Source organism: Nycticebus coucang, chromosome 22 (assembly GCF_027406575.1).
Source record: "Nycticebus coucang isolate mNycCou1 chromosome 22, mNycCou1.pri, whole genome shotgun sequence".
Lineage (NCBI taxonomy): Eukaryota > Metazoa > Chordata > Mammalia > Primates > Lorisidae > Nycticebus > Nycticebus coucang.
This window is the reverse complement of record NC_069801.1, coordinates 31,506,161-31,527,785: the sequence shown is the minus strand read 5'-3', so window position 1 is coordinate 31,527,785 and position 21,625 is coordinate 31,506,161. Positions and strand designations below refer to the sequence as shown.

Sequence of the window (21,625 nt, the reverse complement as noted above, 5' to 3'; positions counted from 1 at the left end):
TTCTATTTTTAGTAGGACACAGTCTTGCTTTTGCTCAGGCTGATCTGGAACTCTTTTTTTTAAGAGACACAGTCTCACTTTGTCACCCTGGGTAGAGTGCCGTGGCGTCACACAGCTCACAGCAACCTCTAGCTCTTGGGCTTAGGCGATTCTCTTGCCTCAGCCTCCCAAGTAGCTGGGATTATAGGCACCTGCCACAACACCTGGCTATTTTTTTTGTTGTTGTAGTTTGGCCGGGCCCGGGTTTGATCCCGCCACCCTCAGTATATGGGGCCGGTGCCCTACTCATTGAGCCACAGGTGTCGCCCTGGTCTGGAACTCTTGAGCTCAAGTGATCCTCCAGCCATGGCCTCCTGGAGTACTAGGATTATAGGTGTGAGCCATTGCATCCAGCCACCTAATAAGCCACTTTTGTCTGTTTTTGGATTTGGAGACCATTCTCAAAAAAAAAAAAAAAATAATTTTTTTCTTTGTCTGTTCTTTTTCTGCAGTGCCCCTCCTTTGTGCCCCACAATTCCAAATCCCCATAGTTCACGTTGGTATCCTTCTACCTGAACTATTGCAGTGATTGCCTTACAAGTCTTCCTAACCTTAAGTTTCTTTCTCCCTTAGGGATCATATATGTGCACAACTCCCTGTTGCCTACAGAGTAAAGTTCAAATTCCTTAGTGTAGTGTTCAAGTCCTGTACAGCCTGGACTTACTGTTCTTTCTTTCTTTTTTTTTTTTTTTTCCACACACTCAGAGGGGGCCCACCTGTGCCGGGCTCGGCCTCTCCTGGGCAGAAATGTGATTACACTCCAAGGGGACAGTGACAGCAAATCGTGTGTCCTCAAGAATTCTGAATGAGGGATGAGGAGGGGGAGATAAATAGTCTAAAAAATCAGTTTGCTTTGCTGGACTCACTGTTCTGATCTGTCACAACTCATCTTCATTTTCTCTTACTTCAAACTTAACTGCTTAGTATTACAGCATTTATGGATAAAGCCCTGTACTTTTTCACCTCTTTGTTGACTTTTCATTAAGCTACATCTTTTATAAGCTTGAACTTGCTGCTCTTAGTACTTTGTCTTCTCCCTCCTTCCCAAATGCCAGCCTTCTGCCTTGCACCTCATTGGGTGTTCCAGAAGCGTCTGTGAGTCTCTGGTTGAATTGTAGAGATGCATACAATTCCTAGCCTACAGTGCCTTCTAGCCTGAACACCCCCTCCTTCCTCTTTGAGCATCTTCTGTGCTGCCCTCCCCTGCTTCCTGGTTGGCTCTTGCCCACTTCTCCTTTAGCTTTATCAGCAGACCACAGACAGTTCACAGAAGGCCCACTGAAGGGAGAGCCTGAAGGAAAAATTCAAGTCATCTCTCCAGGGGCCTATCACCACTGACCTGTTGCCATGAAGTAATTGCACTGGAGTCTTCCTCCTTGAAAGCTAAGCTGGTCAGTCTTAGTCCTTACTAGCCTAAATTGTATGTGCCCAGAATGTAAGTTGAATTTTCAGCATAGAGCTTACAGATTTTCAGGGCACAAGATGTGTTTTTAGTGCTCTCTGTGCCCATTTTATGCCAACATCACGGTACTTTTAAAAATTTAAAGCCATGAGATACTGAGAAATGTAAAAGAAATGAAAAAAGAAAAGAAAACTCAGTGTGGATATTTGACTTTTAAAAAAGTAACAGAACCATTTGGGGGTGGTGGCCAGGCTGAAATGGGGAAATAGATTCTTTTTTTTTTTTTTTGTAGAGATAGAGTCTCACTTTATGGCCCTCAGTAGAGTGCCATGGCATCACACAGCTCACAGCAACCTCCAACTCCTGGGCTTAAGCAATTCTCCTGCCTCAGCCTCCCGAGTAGCTGGGACTACAGGCGCCCGCCACAACGCCCAGCTATTTTTTGGTTGCAGTTCAGCTGGGGTCGGGTTTGAACCCGCTACCCTCGGTATATGGGGCCGGTGCCTTACTGACTGAGCCACAGGCCCCGCCCCCCCCTTTTTTTTTTTTTTTTGAGACAGAGCCTCAAGCTGTTGCCCTGGGTACAGTGCTGTGGCATCACAGCTCACAGCAACCTCCAACTCCTAGGCTCAAGCGATTCTCCTGCCTCCACTCCCAAGTAGCTGGGACTACAGGTGCCCTCCACAACGTCCAGCTATTTTTTGGTTGCAGCCATCATTGTTTGGCGGGCCTGGGCTGGATTCGAACCCACCAGCTCAGGTGTATTTAGCTGGCGCTGTAGCTGCTTGAGCCACAGGCACCGAGCTGGGAAATAGATTCTTTCCATTCTTTTTAATGCCCGGTGTTCTGTGTTATGAGCTTCACTCAAGAGCTCCCTGCCCTGTGGACTGTAAACACTTAGCTCCCCTTTGCCATAAGAGTAAAATCCAATCTGCAGAGGGCAGTCAAGTCTCACAGTTTGGCCCTAAATTTATTTCTATTGTCATCATTACTACTAGCAGTTACCATTTGTTATTATTTTTTAATTTTTTATTTATTTACTTATTTTTTTTTTGAGAAAGAGTCTCAGTCACCCTGGGGTAGAGTACGATGGCGTCACAGCTCACAGCAACCTCAAACACTTGGACTCAAGAGATCCTCTTGCCTCAGCCTCCCCAGTAGTTGGGACTACAGATACCTACCTGCCATGGTGCCCAGATATTTTTTTAGAGACATGGTCTTGCTCTTGCTCAGGCTGGTGTCAAAGTCCTGAGCACAAGCAATCCACCTGCCTCGGCCTCCCAGAGTGCTAGGATTATAGACATGAGCCACACACCCCACCTAGCAGTTATCATTTGTTAAGCACTTACTGTGGGTCAGTGGGGCTTATACTACAAAGGTTTGTGGGCAAAAATTCTGGAAGAAGATCTCCCCTTTTCATTTAGGGAAACTGAGGCTCAGGCAAGGTAGGTAACATGCCTGTCATCACTCACTTGACTAGTGACAGAGCTGAAATTAGAATTCAGGTTGCCCCTGAACTCTACCCCTACTCTCACTTTGTAGCTCCTGATGCTTTTCAATCAAAGGTTTTCTGGTTTTCTATCCTTCTTATTATTACTCTTATTATTATATTTTCTATCCTACTTATTATTACCACAATGCCATGTCTGTACTTTGCTGATGTTTTTCCCTTTGGCAGAAATGTTTTCTGAACTCCTCATTTTTTTGTTTTTGTTTTTTATTATTTTATCATTTTTAATTATTATTTTTTTGAGACAAGGTCTCACTCTGTCTCTGGGTCTAGAGTGTAGTGGCACTGTCATACCTCACTGCAGCCTCCAACTTCTGGGCTCAAGTAATCCTTGTTGCCTCAGCCTCCCACATAGTTGGGACTGCAGGTGTGCACCACCACACCTGGATAATTTTTTAATTTTTTGTAGAAACAGGGTCTTGCTATTGCCCAAGCTGGTCTTGAACTCTTGGGCACAAGCAGTCCTCCTCCCTTAGCCTCTCAAAGTGCTAGAATTACAAGTATGAGGCACCGTGAGTGGCCTATTTTTAAATTTTTTAAAGACTTACCCCAATCAGGAGCCCCTCGTTTGTCTGATAGGTGGTATAGTTTCCTGGTTGAGAGCATAGGCTTTTGACTCAGATTCCCTGAGTTTGGATCCTGGCTGTGCTGTTTACTTCTGTATGCTCTTGGACAAGTTATTTAACTTCTATGTGTTTATCTCCTGCTCTTAATATGAACATAATAGCAGCACCTATCTCATAGAGTAGTTGTGAAGATGAAAGGAATGTGAAGTGAGGAACATAGAGTTTGACATCTAGTAAGCCTTAAGTGTTTGTTTTTAATATTATTCATAATAATGTTATTCTCATTGTCAGCCCGGCAGCTCACGCCTATAATCCTAGCACTCTGGGAGGTCGAAGCAGGTGGATTGCCAGAGCTCACAAGTTTGAGACCAGCCTGAGCCAGAGCAAGACCTGGTCTCTAAAAATAGCTGGGTGTTGTGGCAGGTGCCTGTAGTCCCAGTTGTGTGGGGGGCTGAGGCAAGAGGATCGCTTAAGCCTAAGAGTTTGAGGTTGCTGTGAGCTGTGATGCACCACACGCTAACTAGGGTAGCAGTGAGACTCTGTTTTTTTAAAAAAAAAGTTATTCTCATTGTCATCATCAACACAGCCTGACTGGGATTCTGGGTAGTTGGATCTAGATTGATTTATCTTCTCATGAGTTGAACACATTCCCTGCAAGTATCTGTGGCCTTGTCTCAGACTCAGAGAGCCCAGGGACAGGCCCCTGGTGGTGCGTGCACAGCATGGTGTCACTGATAAGCACTGCACCCGCCCACTTAACTCTGCCAGTTTGAATGGCCAGGTGTTTTAGAGTACCCAGTCTGCAGGTATTTTGCTCACATGGGGTTTTTAGGCTCTTCCAGTGTGTTGGAAATGAAGTGTGAACACTGGTGACTGAGAAGATAGGAGGGGACACCTCCTCCTAGACCTGGCTAGTAGATGCTTAGGAAGGACAGATCGTGATCTCCACGCAGCAAGTGCACACACCCACACATCCTGTAGAGACCATAGAGACCATGATGACACGTTTGCTTTGTTGTCCAAACAGATTTAATTCACACAGTACTTCCCCTTGAGAGTTTACAGTTTCTTTTTCTTTTTCTTTTTTTTTTTTGAGACAGAGTCTCAAGCTGTCACTCTGGGTAGAGTGCTGTGGTGTCAAAGCTCACAGCAAACTCCAACTCTTGGGCTGAAGCGATTCTCTTGCCTCAGCCTCCCATGCAGCTGGGACTACAGGTGCCTGCCACAATGCCCGGCTACTTTTTTGTTGCAATTGTCATTGTTGTTTTAGCTGGCCCAGGCTGGGTTTGAACCCGCCAATGTCAGTGTATGTTGCTGGTGCCCCACCCACTGAGCTAGGGGCGCTGCTGAGAGTTTATAGTTTCACCTGTGGTTTTGTGTTCATGGCTGCAAAAGGGGAGGCCGTGAGGCTTCAGAGTCAAGCAGATCTGGATTTTCATGTCAACCACACCATTTGCTGGCTCTGTGTCTTTGGGCATGTCTACTGTCTGCTCCGTGCCTCAGTCTCCTTACTTGTAAAATGAGGCTGGTAATCAGACACAAAACTTGAAGTACTCAGCATAGTAGCTAGCTGTAAGAGAGCACCCAATAAACATAGTCAGTATTATGAAAGCAGAGGGAGATTAGGGGTGGGAGAGACGAGGGAAAACAACAAACAGTTCCCGAATGTCTGCTGTGTACCAGGTGTTGTACTGGGTTCTTGACCCTTATGGATTATATTTGTTTATCCTTTTGGCTTCTCTGTAAGTGTGGTAGCATTACCCCCATTTTACAAATGAGGAACCAAATTAAGTAATTTGCTTGAGGTTTCTCATTTGAGGTGATGGGTGGAGCCAGTAAAACAGCTAGCTCTATTTTTTTCCAAAGTCCAAGGCATTTTCAAGAATACTCGGATGTGTCTTAATATGCTAGACAAGTTACATAGAGAAGAATACCCTCAGAATTCGTGGGAATGACTACTGGGGACTGGTGTGGCTAGGAAGGGCTTCATGAAGGAGGAGGTGGGAGTGGAGGCTGGAGTCTGGAGGGGAAGTGGCCAGAAAATGGGAAGGACCTCCTGTGTAGGAAGGAGTAAGGGGGGGCGTGCATGGGAGCCTGTCTTTTCATTTCTTTATTATTATTATTATTTTTTGAAACAGAGTTTCACTCTGTTCCCCAGGCTACAGTGCCCTGGCGTCAAAGCTCACAGCAAACTCCTGGGCTCAAGTGATCCTCTTGCTTTGGCCTCCCAAGTAGCTGGGACTTATAGGCATGTGCCACCATATCTGGCTAGTTTTTCTATTTTTAGCAGAGACAGAGTCTTGCTTTTGCTTAGGCTGATTTTGAACTCTTTTTTTTTTTTTTTTTTTGTAGAGGCAGAGTCTCACTTTATCACCCTTGGTAGAGTGCCGTGGTGTCACACAGCTCACAGCAACCTCCAAGTCCAGGGCTTAGGCGATTCTCTTGCCTCAGCCTCCCGAGTAGCTGGGACTACAGGAGTCTGCCACAACACCCAGCTATTTTTTGTTGTTGTTGCATTTTGGCTGGGGCTGGGTTTGAACCTACCACCCTCCGTATATGGGGCCGGCGCCCTACCCACTGAGCCACAGGTGCCACCCCTGATTTTGAACTCTTGAACTTAAGCAATCCTCCCACTCAGCCTCCCAGAGTATTAGGGATACAGGTGTGAGCCAGGGTACTTGGCCAACCGTGTCTTTTTAAATCTGGCTGTCTTTGGGTGATGGATTGATGACAGAGAGTAGAGTTGATATGCAAAGGGCCTCAGATGCCAGTTGAACCATTTTGGGCCTTCACCTGCAGGCGGTGGTGTAACACTAACAGTATTAGAGCAGAGAGAGAGGAAATCTGAGTTTAATCTGGCCAAATCCAGAGACTGGATTGGGAAGGGAGAAGAAGTGGGAGAATCTCTTAGTTGGAAGACTCTTGAAGTATCAAGTGAGGATATGATGGTCTGGAGAAAGAGAATAAGAAGCCGGCTCTCTGACTCTCTCTTAGTGCCCAAGGACAGATGTGAGTGGAGGGCAGGATTGTGCCCCTCGCTGGTGGGGAGAACGCTGGAGCTGGTAACAGAGGGGAGAGCTCTGGGAAAGGGCTCATAGAAGTTGGCCATAGTCTTACCTGAGACACATTGCGTACAAAACATCTTGTAGAAATGCCCAGTAGACAGTGGAGGGGCCTAGCCAGGCTGGATAGCCCTGTTTACAATCAACTGTGACAGCTGGTAGTTCTTGAGAGAAGAGCAAGGTTTAGATGTGCACTGTCCAGTATGGTAGCCACTAGCCATACATGGGCATTTACATTTTCTCTAGGTAATCAATTTCAATTCATTTCAATCAATTTCAATTCAATTTCAATCATTTTCTCTAATCAATTCAGTTTTTCTTTTGTTCAGACCGCATTTTAAGTGTTCAGGTGTGGCTAGGGCTACTATATGAGATGGTGCACTTATAGATTATTTCTGTCATCAAAACATTTCTACTGGACAAGGGCCTACATGAGGAAATGGAGCAAAAGAAGGAGACAGAGGGAACAACTGAATGAATAAATGTTTCTGCCTCTCAGGTAATTACCAAAAGATTTCGATTTTGGTTTGCATTTATTTTTTTCCTTGTGTGATGTCATATTTTAGAAAAAGCCCAGACTCAAAGTCAGTGGTAGGCTGGGCTACAAGACATTAAAATTGAGGCCTTGCCTCCTGTCTTCGTTTTGTAGGTCTGGGCCTTCAACGTGTCTGATTTGGCTTCTAGAGCCTTTTCAGTCATGCAGTGAAGACTGTAGGCTCCAGCTGGCTGTGGGAAAAGAAGACAGCAACCATAGGAGGCAGAGACTGTTATCTTTGCTCACTTGAGGAAGTGGAGACTTAGAGACATTAGATAACTTGTTCAAGGTCACACAGCTGGTTAGAGGCAAGGCCAGAAATAGAATCTAAGTATTTCAACCCAAATCTGATGTGTGTATGTAATATGTATATTTTTGTGTACATATGTAATGCAAAAATACATTTTTTTTTTTTGAGACAGAGTCTTACTATGTCGTCCCTTGGTAGAGTGCTGTGGCATCACAGCTCACAACCTCAAACTCTTGCGCTTAAGCGATTCTCTTGACTCGGCCTCCCAAGTAGGCGCCCGCTGCAACGCCTCCCTATTTTTTTGCTGCAGTTGTTCACTGTTGTTTTAGCTGGCCCTGGCCGGGTTCGAACCCGCCAGCCTTGGTGTATGTGGCTTATGCCCTACCCACTGAGCTAAAGGCGCTGCCCACACTCAGTCTTTTATATGTCAGGCTATGCTCATAACTACCATCCTCGACTTACTTGTTGGAAGTTCTAAAGTCCCCAAAACTCTGAAGGCTAAAACAATTTTTCTTGTAAGGTTGACCCAAGTTCAATTCACTGGTAGGACTTGCCTGGACTGACATGAGACTATTTATAGGCTTTGTTTATCCCACTCTGTTACTATTCCTAAGTTATACTGTGGAAATATAAAAGGGTTTGATTACTGGGTGTTATCTCAGACTCTGCTGGGGTTGTTATATAACATATGGCATAGGAAATGTGTTATCTAAAATCCCTCCCAATTCTTTTTTTCTTTTGAGACAGAGTGTCACTTTGTCACTCTTGGTAGAATGCCATGGCATTATAGCTCACAGCAACCTCAAACTCTTGGGCTTAAGTGATTCTCTTGCCTTAGCCTCCCAAGTAGCTGGGATTACAGGTGTCTGCCACAACGCCTGGTTATTTTTAGAGACAGGGTCTCACTCTTCCTCAGGCTGGTCTCAAACCTATGAGCTCAGGCAGTCCACCTTCCTCGGCCTCCCAGAGTGCTAGCATTACAGGCATGAGGCACCATGCCTGGCCTAAAATCCTCCAAATTTTGAATTCCAAAGTAGAGATGGCCTAGATGTTTTCAGGTGAGGGATCATGGGTTTATAGAGGTTATACTGTAGTGTGGGCTAAGGAAGGGGCCTAAAGGGTTAACACTGACTATTTGGTAAGGTTTTTGAGAAGCTTGTTGGTTCTAAAAGATGTGAAGTACAAAGTATAGAATTTGTAAGAAAAATGGAACATTTGCACTTTTGCACATTGATCAAATTGCTGTTGTTAGTATGGTTGACCTACTAGGTAGGTTCTTCCTGGGAAATAGTTCCCATTGTAGCTTGAAAGGTGGTCACTAAAACTCACACTGAGCTTAGTCTGTGCCCTGAGGCTGTTTGTTCAGGATGCCACTGAGTGATGTGTGCCATGGCCACAGAGAAAAAACATGAGCCCCTGCTCCCAAGAAGCTTGTGATCTAGCGAAAGAGGTAAGACAAATAAGAACAGTTAAACCCAGTTGCAGTTCCATTACGATAAAAGCCTTGATGGGGGTAAACACTGTTGTGTGAGCATATAAGGAGAGGGTCAGAGAAGGGTTTTTGGAGATGACTCCTAAACCGAGCCTTGAAGGATGAGTTATAGTTCACAGCATGAAAGTGGAATTGGGAGGTGGGTAGGATGTACCCAGGAACAGGTGCGGACCAAGGAAGGGACATCGAAAAGATAAATAGTTCTGGTGTGACTGGATTGGGTAGTGAGAAAGGGAGGTTGGGGTGGGGGGAATAGGAAACAGGGCTGGAGAGATAGATTGAGGCTATATATAATTCTTTGTTTGCAGTACTTGGATGTTTGGGTTTTATTCTGAAAGTCATGTCAGTTATTAAGAAATTTTATGCGCAGGAATGACCTGCACAGGTTATGTTGTGTTCTAGGTATCAGCAGAATGCAGGCAAGGAAATCACTAAGTGGTCTTTGCAGAAATATTAAGGGCCTAAAAGGCATGGCAGTGGGGACAGAGAACAGGGTAGGGTATAAAATATTTAGGAGAGAGGATTCACAGGCCTTGGTAACCAAACATGGGAGGAAAGGAAAAATCCCTGCTGTCACCTAAAAGATTGAAGGTCTGAGGTTGGAAAAAGAGCAGAGTGGGAGAAGGGAAGAAGGAGAGGAGAAAGGACAGGAAGCTGTGGCCAGAGAGGGAACTGTGGGGCTGTGTAATGGCAAATTTGGTAAAGAGCTGCTGACAGCCAGCTTCCGTGCCAGATTCAGGGAAGAAGAGATTCCGAGAAGACTGCCCTGTGGCTGGAAATCCCCCATATCATGCCTTAAAGTTTCCATACGTAGAGTCGTGAATGAAGATGTTCCAGTCCTTGCTGGGCTCAGTCCAGAGAGAGACTCCACGTGAGAGCATCAACAAGATACAGATCTGCACAGCCATTTTCCCACCAGGACACTGCCCAGGTCTGGCTGTGAGCTGAGTCTACAGGGACAACCCGCAGGTCCCCAGGAGCTATCCTTTCGGCCAGGCTATTAGGAAGTACCCAAAGAGGCAAAATCCTGAAGGACTCCTTAGGAAGCACTGATGTTCAGAAATAGCACTTAATCATAATGCCTCGGTTTGGAAAGCGCAGGTGCCTTTGCCTATTGTAAAGCCCCATTATATATGTACATTAAAGTCCCTACATAGAGGCAAAGAAATTGAGACCCAAAGAGAGGAAGTCACACAGGAAGGTAATGGTATGGCTGGATGTTAAGTTTCCTGGTACTTTGCTGCACGTCACACATCAAGTGCCTTCCTTGTACCAGGTAGTGTTCTTTTTTTTTTTTTTTTGTAGAGACAGAGTCTCACTTTTATGGCCCTCAGTAGAGTGCCGTGGCCTCACACAGCTCACAGCAACCTCCAACTCCTGGGCTTAGGCGATTCTCCTGCCTCAGCCTCCCGAATAGCTGGGACTACAGGCGCCCGCCACAACGCCCGGCTATTTTTTGGTTGCGGTTTGGCCGGGGCCGGGTTTGAACCGGGTTTTGAACATATACCCTCGGTATATGGGGCCGGCGCCTTACCGACTGAGCCACAGGCGCCGCTCACCAGGTAGTGTTCTATGTCTCAGGGAAGTAGCATAAAGAATACTAAGTCCCTGCCTCATAATTATTTTTTTATTTTAAAATTTTTTCTTTAAGACAGAGTCTCGCTCTGTTTGTTGCCCAGGCTGGAGTGAAGTGACATGATACTACCTTACTGCAGCCTCAAATTTCTGGGCTCAAGAGATTCTGTCTCAGCCTCCCAAATAGCTGGGACTGCAGGTGTGCGCCACCATGTTTGGGTAATTTTCAAATTTTTTTGTAGAGACGGAGTCTCAGGTCTCACTGTGTTGCCCAGGCTGGTCTTGACCTTCTGACCACAAGTGATCCTTCTGCCTTGGCCTCCCAAAGTGGTAGAATTACAGATGTGAGCCATCATGCCCAGCAAAGGTTACATTTTAGTGGGAATGGCATCTAATAATAATAAATATAAAATTGAATAACAAATGGTGTTAGTGCTAAGGGGGAATTTTTTTTTAAAAAGCAGATATATAGTTCCCAAATTGTGTGCTAAGCTACCCTGGACCCTGCAGTGAGATTCACAGGGATACTGTGGGAGATGTAACATTTTCAAGATAAACAGAGATCTGTTGGAACCAAGTAAACTTTTTTTTTTGAGACAGAGTCTCAAGCTGTTGCCCTGGGTAGAGTGCCATGGCGTCGTAGCTCACAGCAACCTCCAACTCTTGGGCTCAAGCGATCCTCTTGCCTCAGTTTTTCTATTTTTAGTAGAGACGAGTCTCACTTTTGCTCAGGCTGATTTCAAACTTGTGAGCTCAAGCACGAGAGTGCTAGGCTTCAGCCTCCCAGAGTGCTAGGATTGTATGCGTGAGCCACTACTCAAGGTAGTTCTCAGTTTCAATATAATAGGGTGTTGCATTCCTTTTGATTGACATCATATCTTTGGAAAGTTGGGTTTTTGGTAGCTGCTGTGATTAAAAACAAGTGCTGTACAAAAACCAATGTGGGAAATTGTAGAAATTGTAGCTGGGCACCTGTATTCCCAGCTGCTCGGGAGGCTGATGCAAGAGAATCGCCTAAACCCGGGAGTTGGAGGTTGCAGTGAGCTGTGTGATGGCACAGCCCTCTACCAAGGGCAACGAAGTGAGACTCTGGCTCTAAAAAAAAAAAAGAAAATTGCGCATTTGGTATCTAACCTGATTCTAACATTTGAGAAGTTGTGCAATACTCAACAGGTATACACATTTTGTTAGTGAGTAATTGTGGTTAAGATTAAATGGAAATGGCTCAGCACCTGTAGCTCAGCGGCTAGGGCACCAGCCACATACACCAAAGGTGGTGGGTTCCAACCCAGCCCAGGGCCTGCCAAACAACAATGACAATTACAGCCAAAAAATAGCTGAGCGTTTTGGTGGGCGCCTGTAGTCCCAGCTACTTGGGAGGCTGAGGCAAGAGAATCGCTTAAGCCCAAGAGTTGGAGGTTTCTGTGAGCTGTGACACCACGGCACTCTACCAAGGGCGACATAGTGAGACTGTCTCAGAAAAAAATAAAAAATTAAATGGAAATGTTTTTCTTCTATTTATGTGTATTTTTTTTTTTTGAAAGTACTATTAAGTTGGGAGGGCTTAAATACGTATTATTTGGCTTTAACTGCTTAGGAAGAACTGTTGTGCATTTATTTTGGCCTGGAGGTGCCTTGAGAAAATTATGGAGACAGTAGGGCACTGTGAACTTGGCACATTTAAGAGGCTCTGGAATAAGGGGATAGAATGGTACAAGGCACTGGGGCCTCTGACTGTTAGGGTGTCAGAAAAAGCTTCTGAGATTGAACAGAGGCCTGGATGGAGGGCTCAGTGTGGAGATCTGAAGGGAAAGCACTCTAGGCAGAGGGTCTAGCAAGAGTGGAGCCCGGAGTTGAGAATGAGCTTGACATGCTCCAGGGACAGCCAGAAAGGAAGCGTGGCAGGGTTCAGCTAAGCGAGGTGGAGTGCAGCAAGTCAGGTTGGAGAGGCATCAGAGAGGCCAGGTCAGGTAGAGCCTTATCAAGGCTCTTGAGGGGACTGGATTTTATTCTGAATGTGACAGTGTGATGGGAATCTATTTGAATGTTTTAAGCAGGGAAGTTACTTCATCTGATACTCCGATGTACTTTTTCCTCCCCCTAAAGTTCATTTTGGCTGCTACATGGAAAACTAACCCTAGGAGTGTACTCAAACCACAAAAAGCCGTAAGGAAGCCACTGCAGTGGTCTTGGTGAGAACTTCTGGGGTTTTTGGTTTTTTTTTTTGTAGAGACGTCTCACTTTATGGCCCTCAGTAGAGGGCCGTGGCGTCACACAGCTCACAGCAACCTCCAACTCCTGGGCTTAAGCGATTCTCTTGCCTCAGCCTCCCGAGCAGCTGGGACTACAGGCGCCTGCCACAACGCCCAGCTATTTTTTGGTTGCAGTTTTGGCCGGGGCTGGGTTTGAACCCGCCACTCTCGGTATATGGGGCCGGCGCCTTACTGACTGAGCCATAGGCGCTGCCCTCGTTTTTTTTTCTTAAAGGTAGAACTTGCTTGAATTGCTGATGACTTCGGTATGGGTATGTGTGTGTGGGGAGGAGACAGGGGTGAGTCCTAGGTGTTTACTCTGAGCAGCCGGTTGAGTGATGTGCCATTTACCCAGCCGAAGATGACTCAGTAGAGAATCTGGAGCTCAGTGGCAGGTCCGGGCTGGTGATGGAAATTTGGGGGTAATCAGCATTCAGTCTTACACCTGTGAGGCTAAATGAGCTCTGGAGATAGGAGGGACTTTGTTCAGATATGGCGAACTATAGGAAGTATTTACTAAAGGAGGGAAGAATCATCTACCAAGACCACCAAAGAGGTGGAAGTGGATGAAGCTGAAAACGGAGAATTGACCTTTAGGTTTGGCAACCTGAAGGTGGTCAGTAACCTCAACGCAGCAGTTGCATGGAGTACTGGAGACAAAGGCCTGATTGCACAGGGTTGAGAAGAGGATGGGAGGGGAGTCACAGACTAGGTAAGCCTTTCAGAGTTTTTTTTTTTTTAGAGTCAAGAGTCTCACTTTGTCACCCTTGGTACAGTGCTGTGGCATCACAGCTCACAGCAACCTGCAGCTCTTGGGCTTAGGTGATTCTCTTTCCTCAGCCTCCCGAGTAGCTGGGACTACAGGCACCCGCCACAAGGCCCATCTATTATTTTGTTGCAGTTTGGCTGGGGCTGGGTTCCAACCTGCCACCTTCAGTATATGGGGCCAGCACCCTACTTACTGAGCCACAGGCACCGCCAGAGTTTTTTTTTTTTTTTTTTGAGACAGAGTCTCACTTTGTCATCCTTGGTAGAGTGCTGTGACATCATAGCTCACAGCAACCTCAAACTCTTGGGCTCAAGCCATCCTCTTACCTCAGCCTTCTGAGGAGCTGGGACTATACTCACCACAACGCCCGGCTATTTTTTAGAAACTCGCAGCTATTTTTTAGAAACCGGATCTCCCTCTTGCTCAGGCTGGTCTCAAACGCCTGAGCTTAAGCAATCCGACTACCTCGACCTCCAAGAGTGCTAGGATTACAGGTGTGAGCCACTGTGCTGGGCCCTAACCTTTCAGAGTCTTGATTTCGGTCTCCGATATGCCTCTTTTGTTTGTTTGTTTGTTTGTTTTTTGAGAAAGAGTTTCACTCTGTTGCCCAAGCTAGAGTGCCATGACATCAGCTCAGTTCACAACAGCCTCAAACTCCTGGGTTCCAGTGATCCTCCTACCTCAGCCTCCCAAGTAGCTGGGACTACAGGCACCTGCCTCAACACCCGGCTTTTTTTCCTCTTTTTAGTAGAGACAGGGTTTTGTTCTTGCTCAGGCTGGTCTTGAACTCCTGAGCTCAAGGAATCCTTCCGGCTTGGTCTCCTAGAGCTCAAGGATTATAGGTTTGAGCCACCACACCTGGCCTGTCTTTTTTTTTTTTGCAATGGAGTCTCAAGCTGTCACGCTGGGGTAGAGTGCCATGGCGTCATAGCTCACAACAACCTCAAACTCCTGGGCCCAAGTGATTATCTTGCCTCAGCCTCCCAAGTAGCTGGGACTACAGGTACCCACCTGGCCTGCCTTTTTTTTGAGACAGAGTTTACTTTGTTGCCCTTGGTAGAGTGCCGTGGTGTCCTAGCTCACAGCAACCTCAAACTCTTGGGCTCAAGCAATTCTCTTGCCTTAGCCTCTTGAGTAGCTGGGACTAGGACTACAGGTGCCAGTTACAACGCCTGGCTATTTTTACAGATGGGGTCTTGCTCTTGCTTAGGCTGGTCTCAAACTCCTAAGTTCAGGCAATTCACCCTCCTCAGCCTCCCAGAGTGCAAGGATTATAGGTGTGAGCCACGGTGCCTGGCCTTTTTTTTTTTTTTTTTTAATAAAAATTTAAATTTTGACTGGACTCAATTGGCTCACTCCTGTAATCTTAGCACTCTGAAAGGCTGAGGCAGGAGGATCACTTAAGCTCTGGAGGATCACTTGAGCTCAGGAGTTCACGACCAGCCTGAGCAAGAGTGAGACCCCATCTCTAGTAAAAACACAAAACCTAGCTGGGTATGGTGGCAGGTGCTATCCCAGCTACTTGGGAGGCTTGAGGCAGGAGAGTTACTGGAGCCTAGGAGTTTGAAGTTATAGTGAGCTATGATGACACCAATGCATGCTACCTAGAGTGACAGAGCAAAACTCTGTCTCAAAATAAAAAGTTAAATTTTGGGCCGGGTGCGGTGGCTCACACTTGTAATCCCAGCACTTGGGAGGCCGAGGTGGGTGGACTGCCTGAGCTCACAGCTTCGAGACCAACCTGAGCCAGAGCAAGAACCAATCTCTAAAAATAGCCAGGTGTTGTGGTGGGTGCCTGTAGTCCCAGCTACTTGGGAGGCTAAGGCAAGAGAATCGCTTGAGCCCAAGTTTTTGAGGTTGCTGTGAGCTATGACACCACAGCAATCTACCGAGGGCGACAAAGTGACTCTGTCTCAAAAAAAAAAAAAAAAAAGTTAAATTTTAAAACAATTTTAGATTCCCATACCCTCTTCAATGAGGTTGTTTCATACATTTGTGATATAGTTAGTCTTTTATCATTTTCTACATTTTACCCTAGGGCCCCGTGATCTAAATGACTTTTTAAAATTTGCATTTATTGGGCGGTGCCTGTGGCTCAGTCTGTAGGGTTCCGGCCCCATATACCGAGGGTGGTGGGTTCAAGCCCGGCCCCGGCCGAACTGAAACAAAAAAATAGCTGGGCGTTGTGGCGGGCGCCTGTAATCCCAGCTACTCAGGAGGCTGAGGCAAGAGAATCGCTTCAGCCCAGGAGTTGGAGGTTGCTGTGAGCTGTGTGATGCCACGGCACTCTACCGAGGGCGATAAAGTGAGACTCTGTCTCTACAAAAAAAAAAAAAAATTTGCATTTATTAAGGTTTATTCTTTGTGCTATAAATTTCTGTGGGTTTTGAAACCCATGAATAGTGTCAGGTAGCCATCTTTTCAGTTTCTTCCAGAATTAACCCCACCCCCAGGTCTCCTGTCAACCACTGATCTGTTTACCATCTCTGCAGTCTTTCCTTATTTAGGATGTGTATAATTGGCATCATATAGGATGTAAACTTTTCAGACTGACTTCTTTCATGTAGCAGCACATATTTAAGATTCATTCATGTCTTTTCTTTTCTTTCTTTCTTTCTTTTTTTGAGACAGAGTTTCGCTCTGTTGCCCTGGGTAGAGTGCTGTGACATCAGAGCTCACAGAAACCTCATACTCTTGGGGTTGAGTAATCCCCTTGCCTAAGCCTCCTGAGTAGCTGGGACTACAGGTGTGTGCCTCTGTGCCCGGCTAGTTTTTCTATTCTTAGTAGAGATGGGGCCTCCATCTTGCTCAGGCCAGTCTTGAACTCCTGAGCTCAAGCAATTCACCTACCTTGGCCTTCCAGAATACTAGGATTACAGGCGTGAGCCTCCACACCCAGTCAGCATTCATGCCTTTTCATGGCTTGATAACTCATTTCTTTGTTATTGCTGAATAATATTTCATTAATGGATCTATCATGGTTTGTTTATCCATTTACCTAATAAAGACATCTTGGTTGGTTCCAGTTATGATAAAGCTGCTGTAATTATATACAGTTTTTTTAATCTATAAAACATTTTATTGTATGTTAATTATACCTTAGTAAAAATTATATATGAAGAATTGATTATCAAACAATGTTTCTCCTATAAAACAAATAAAATACAATGTTTCCTATTTGCCAAGGCTTTTTGGAGACAAGACTTTCACTTTGTCACTCTCAGTAGAGTACCATAGAATCATAGCTCACAGCAACCTCAAATTCCTGGGCTCAGGCAATCCTCTTGCCTCAGCCTCCCGAGTAGCTGAGACTATGGTTGTCTGTTACAATGTCTGGCTGTTTTTAAAGATGGGGTCTTGCTCTGGCTCAGGCTGGTCCTGAACTCCTGAGCTCGGGCAGTCCACCTGCCTCAGCCTCCCAGAGTGCTAGGATTACAGGCAGGAGCCACCACACCTGGTTACATACAAGTTTTTATGGGAATGTAAATGTTCAAATCAGTAAGTACCTAGGATTGTTGGATCATATGGTGACTATTTAGTTTTATTTTATTATTATTATTATTTAGAGACAGAGTCTTACTTTATCGCCCTCGGTAGAGTGCCTTGGCATCACAGCTCAAAGCAACGTCCAACTCCTGGGCTTAGGTGATTCTCTTGCCTCAGCCTCCTGAGTGGCTGGGATTATAGGCGCCCGCCACAATGCCCAGCTATTTTTTGTTGCAGTTTGGCTGGGGCTGGGTTTGAACCTGCCACCCTGGGTATATGGGGCCGGCGCCCTACCCACTAAACCACAGGCACCGCCCTCCTTAAGCTTTCTTTATAGCTTAGTGAAAGCAAAGCAAAAGAAGTAGAATCCATTTGAGGATTTGATTACCAGAAATAATAATTACTAAGCAACCAGGGGGTAGTAGAACCCGAGACAGAACCTATTCTCATTCTCCCTTTCTTATGTTTGTTGTCTGCTGGAGACGATTGGAAGATTACCTCAAATGTTCCAAAAGAATGCTGTAGACTTGAACTTAGATATCATGTATTCATATAAGGCACAGAAAGAATCATGTTTATCTAGTATTTTCTATTGAATTGTTGAGTGATTATGCTGCTTATCATGTGCTGGCTGGTGTGCTGATGTGGATACAGTGGTGAATAAATCAGATGTTACATCCTTGGCTTACAGACTAAGAAGAAAAAACAGTTAACCATCACAGCTGTCAACTCCAATGGGAGAATTACAACAAGCTATGGAAACAGCAGTGTCAGGGCATCTGATCAGCCTAGGAGGGGTCAAAGAAGGCTTCTGGGAAGAAATGACCTCTACAATATGGCTTACAGCAGGAGTTGGCTAATTGCAGTCCGTAGGCCAAATTCAATCTACCACCTGCTTTGGTACAGCTCATGAGCTAAGAATAGTTTTTATATTTTTAAATGTTTGAAGAGACTCAAAAGAGAGTAGTAGCTTATGATATATGAAAATTATATGTTATTCAAAAATTTAGTGTCTATAAATAAAATTTCATTGCAGTGCAGCCATGCTTGTGGCTGCTTTTGCACTGGCGGGGTTGAATAGTTGTAACGTAGACTGTATAGCCTGCAAAGCCTAGGACATTTACTCTCTGGCCCCTTATAGAAAGTTTGCTGGGCGGCACCTGTGGCTCAGTGAGTAGGGTGGCCGGTTCGTACCTGGCCCCAGTCAAACTGCAACAACAACAACAAAAAATAGCCAGGCGTTGTGGCAGGCACCTGTAGTCCCAGCTACTCGGGAGGCTGAGGCAAGAGACTCGCCTAAGCCCAAGAGCTGGAGGTTGCTGTGAGTAGTGATGCCATGGCACTCTACCGAGGGCAGCAAAGTGAGACTTTGTCTCATAAAAGAAAAGAAAAGAATGTTTGCTGACCCCTGGGTTCAGATAGGTAGGAGTTAGTCATATAAAGCAGAGTGAGGAAGAGGGAAGTCAGTTTCTGATGACATCTTTGTACGGCATGGCATCAGGAGGCAGGGGCCAGAGGACTGTTTGAGTTATGTGGCTCAAAGGGTGGGCAGGATCCAGACTGGGACGAGCCTAGGCAACTATAAGAAGGTATTTGCATTTATCCAGTGGGGAGTCTTGGAAAGATTTAAAGTGATGTGATCAGATGTACTTGTTTGAAATATCCCATGGCTACTGTGTAGACATTGGGTTGGTGAGCGTGGGGTGAGAAAAGAGGCAGGGAGATGAGTTGAGGCTTTTACAGTCACTTAAGGGAGATGGTCACCTGGACTAGTACAGTGACGTTGGGGATAGGAATCAATTGATTAGAGAGGCATTTAGGAAACAAAATTGAAAGGCCTTGGTGTCCTAGTTCATTTAGATGCTATAACAAAATACCATAGACTAGGTGGAGTATAAACAACAGAGATTTATTTTTCATAGTTCTAGAGGCTGGGAAGTCTGAAGATCTAGGTGGTGGGAACTTCATTTTCTGGTTCACTTCTTGGTTCCTAGACAATTGTCTTTTTGATGTGCACTCACTTGGTGAAAGAGTGAACTCTGGTCTCCTCATCCCTTTATAAGGGCACTAATCTAAATCATGAGGACTCCACCCTCATGACCTAAACACCTCCCAAAGGCCCCACCTTCTAGTATATTACCTTTGAAGTCAGGATTTTAACATATGAGTTTGCAGAGGATGTATAAATACTCAATTTACAGCACTTGGTGATTGATTAGAGGCATTGAAGTATGATTATTTCCATGTTCTAAATGATTGTTTTTCTCTGGTTCATGTGAAGAGCATGGTTCAGAATTTCATGTTTAGTAATAGCTGTCAGAGCAAAATTCTTCAGTGATGTATCACACCTCCTGTAACTTGGGTATTGAAGTTGCATCTCTCTGCAGCTTCTTCATGTTGCTCCCTGTTGACAAGAGATTTGACTTTTAAGGAACAGAGAAGTTATTAGCAGATTAATTTTCTTTTTCAGGTTTATTTTTGTTTAACAACTTAATTTCTTTTTTGAGAGTCCTTGGACTCTTTGGTTTCCAAGGATGTTTGTTTACAATGACAAGCACGTCTTATTCCCTGGAGCACTTAGATGCTTTCCAATTTTAGGTCTCTGACCCTTGCCTTTTTCTTGGAGTTCAAGTGTCACTTGCAGTGGATTGTAACAAGATCGCTATCTTTTTCTTTCTTTCTTTTTTTTTTTTTTTTTAGATAGAGTCTCGCCATGTTGCCCTTGGTAGAGGGCTGTCACGTCACAGCTCACAGCAACCTCCAACTCTTGGGCTTAAGCAATTCTCTTGCCTCAGCCTCCCAAGCAGCTGGGACTACAGGCACCCACCACAACACCCGGCTATTTTTTGTTGTTTTTGTTGCAATTGTCATTTGTTGTTGTTGCAGTTGTTCAACTGGCCTTGGCCAGGTTCGAACCTGCCAGCCTCGGTCTATGTGGCTGGCGCCATAACCACTGTGCTACGGGTGCCGAGTCTATTGTGTGGCTTTTAAAGTGCCTACTCACATGTCAACTTATTCGATCCTATGGTAAGGTTGTGAAGAAGACAGGATAGGTCAAATTACAGAGATTGAGAACAATCAGTTGGCTTGCCTAAAGTCGGAAGGCCAACAGATGGTAAAGCAGATGACAAAACAGGTTTTTGGGTTTCATAGTTTTCTGTTTTCTATAATACACTCTGCCTCCGGAAAAAGGGAGTTAGACTGGCTGGAATAGTTATGGTTTCAGAAGTGAAAACAATCAGATTAAATACTTCCCTTTTTCTTTCTGTATGTTTTGCGGGACTTCACCCAGAGACCAGCATAGGCCTTTCCTGTGCTTGGAAGCAATTTGTGGACTACCTGTGCTTCCTAGACTACAGATTGATAAGTTCTGGTCTATATATTAAAGCATAAGCATATGTAAGTGTGTTTTAATTCCTTCCCCTTCTCTTTAGGCGGTTCTAACTTTGGCAGTTCAAGGCCAAATGGGAAAGGTCTACCTGTGGACCAAAGCTCCAGGAATCAGGATAAACCAGAAAACTTGCTCTCAAGGTAATACAACTCTCCCAAAAGAGATACAGCTCTTTTGTACCTCTTAGGACTGAGGTTTTCCTCACTACAGAACTGAGACCATTACTGTGCTTAGTACCTCAAGTAAACTTGTCCCAGGGTAGCTGGCCTAAGAAATCGTCTTCTTTTTTTTCTTTTTTTTGGAGACAGAGTCTGACTTTGTCCCCCTCTGTAGAGTGTGGTGGCATCACAGCTCACAGTAACCTCCACCTCTTGGGCTTAAGCAATTCTCTTGCCTCAGCCTCCCAAGTAGCTGGGTCTACAGGTGCCCATCACGATAGCCGGCTATTTGTAGAGATGAGGTCTCACTCTGGCTTAGGCTGGTCTCTCTCGAATCTGTGAGCTCAGGCAATCGACCCGCCTTGGCCTCCCAGAGTGCTGGGATTACAGGCGTGAGCCACTGCGCCTGGCCATAAGAACTGTTCTTAATATTGCCTGATATGTATTGAGCACTTTCAGTGTATACCAGGCACCATGTTCTTACGTGGATTATCTTATTTTAACCTAAGAGGTGAATAATTTTTTTTTTGTTTCACAGCTAAGGAAACCCAGGTAGTGAGAAGTTATATATCTCACCCAGTGTCCCAGAACTAATGAGTGGCTGATCCAGGGTTTGAAACTGGCAGTCTAACCTTGCCTTAGAAATGAAGAAGATTAAAAAAAGTTTTGACTTTTCCCTTTCATTCCTTTAGAAGTTCCTAACTGAAGACACTTTTTTTTCCTTTTTTATTTACTTCTTTCTCCCCCTACCCCATGTTGTTATATTAATATTTACTCTGTACTCCATTGCCCCCTACAGATTGTAATCAGAATCGTGTAGTCAAGATAAAACTTCATTTGTGGCTGGGCACAGTGGTGGACACCTGTAGTTCCTGCTACTGGGAAGGCTAAGGTGGGAGGATCACTTGAGGCCAGGAGTTTAAGGCTCAGTGAACTCTGATTGCTCTGCTGCACTCCAGGCTAAGTGTCAGAGCAAGACTCTGTCTCTAAAAAGAAAAACACCAGGGTGGCACCTGTGGCTCAGTGGGTAGGGCACTGGCCCCATATACCGAGGGTGGCAGGTTCAAACCCGGCCCCAGCCAAACTGCAACAAAAAGATAGCTAGGTGTGTGGCAGGCGCCTGTAGTCCCAGCTGCTC

At 45.3% G+C, this 21,625-nt stretch overlaps 1 protein-coding gene across 5 annotated transcripts in view; it reads left to right on the top strand.

Annotated features, from left to right (window-relative positions):
* Nucleotides 1-21,625, top strand: part of INPP5B (inositol polyphosphate-5-phosphatase B) — a 72,838-nt gene that overhangs the window by 18,700 nt on the left and 32,513 nt on the right. For all 5 annotated transcript variants that reach the window (XR_008377042.1, XM_053577370.1, XM_053577369.1 and 2 more), the window contains one exon: nt 20,373-20,469. Coding sequence is in view for 3 of the 5 variants with exons in the window: in XM_053577370.1 (XP_053433345.1) it covers nt 20,373-20,469 (97 nt within the window). In the remaining 2 variants the exon portion in view is untranslated. The remainder of the gene's footprint in view (nt 1-20,372; nt 20,470-21,625) is intronic.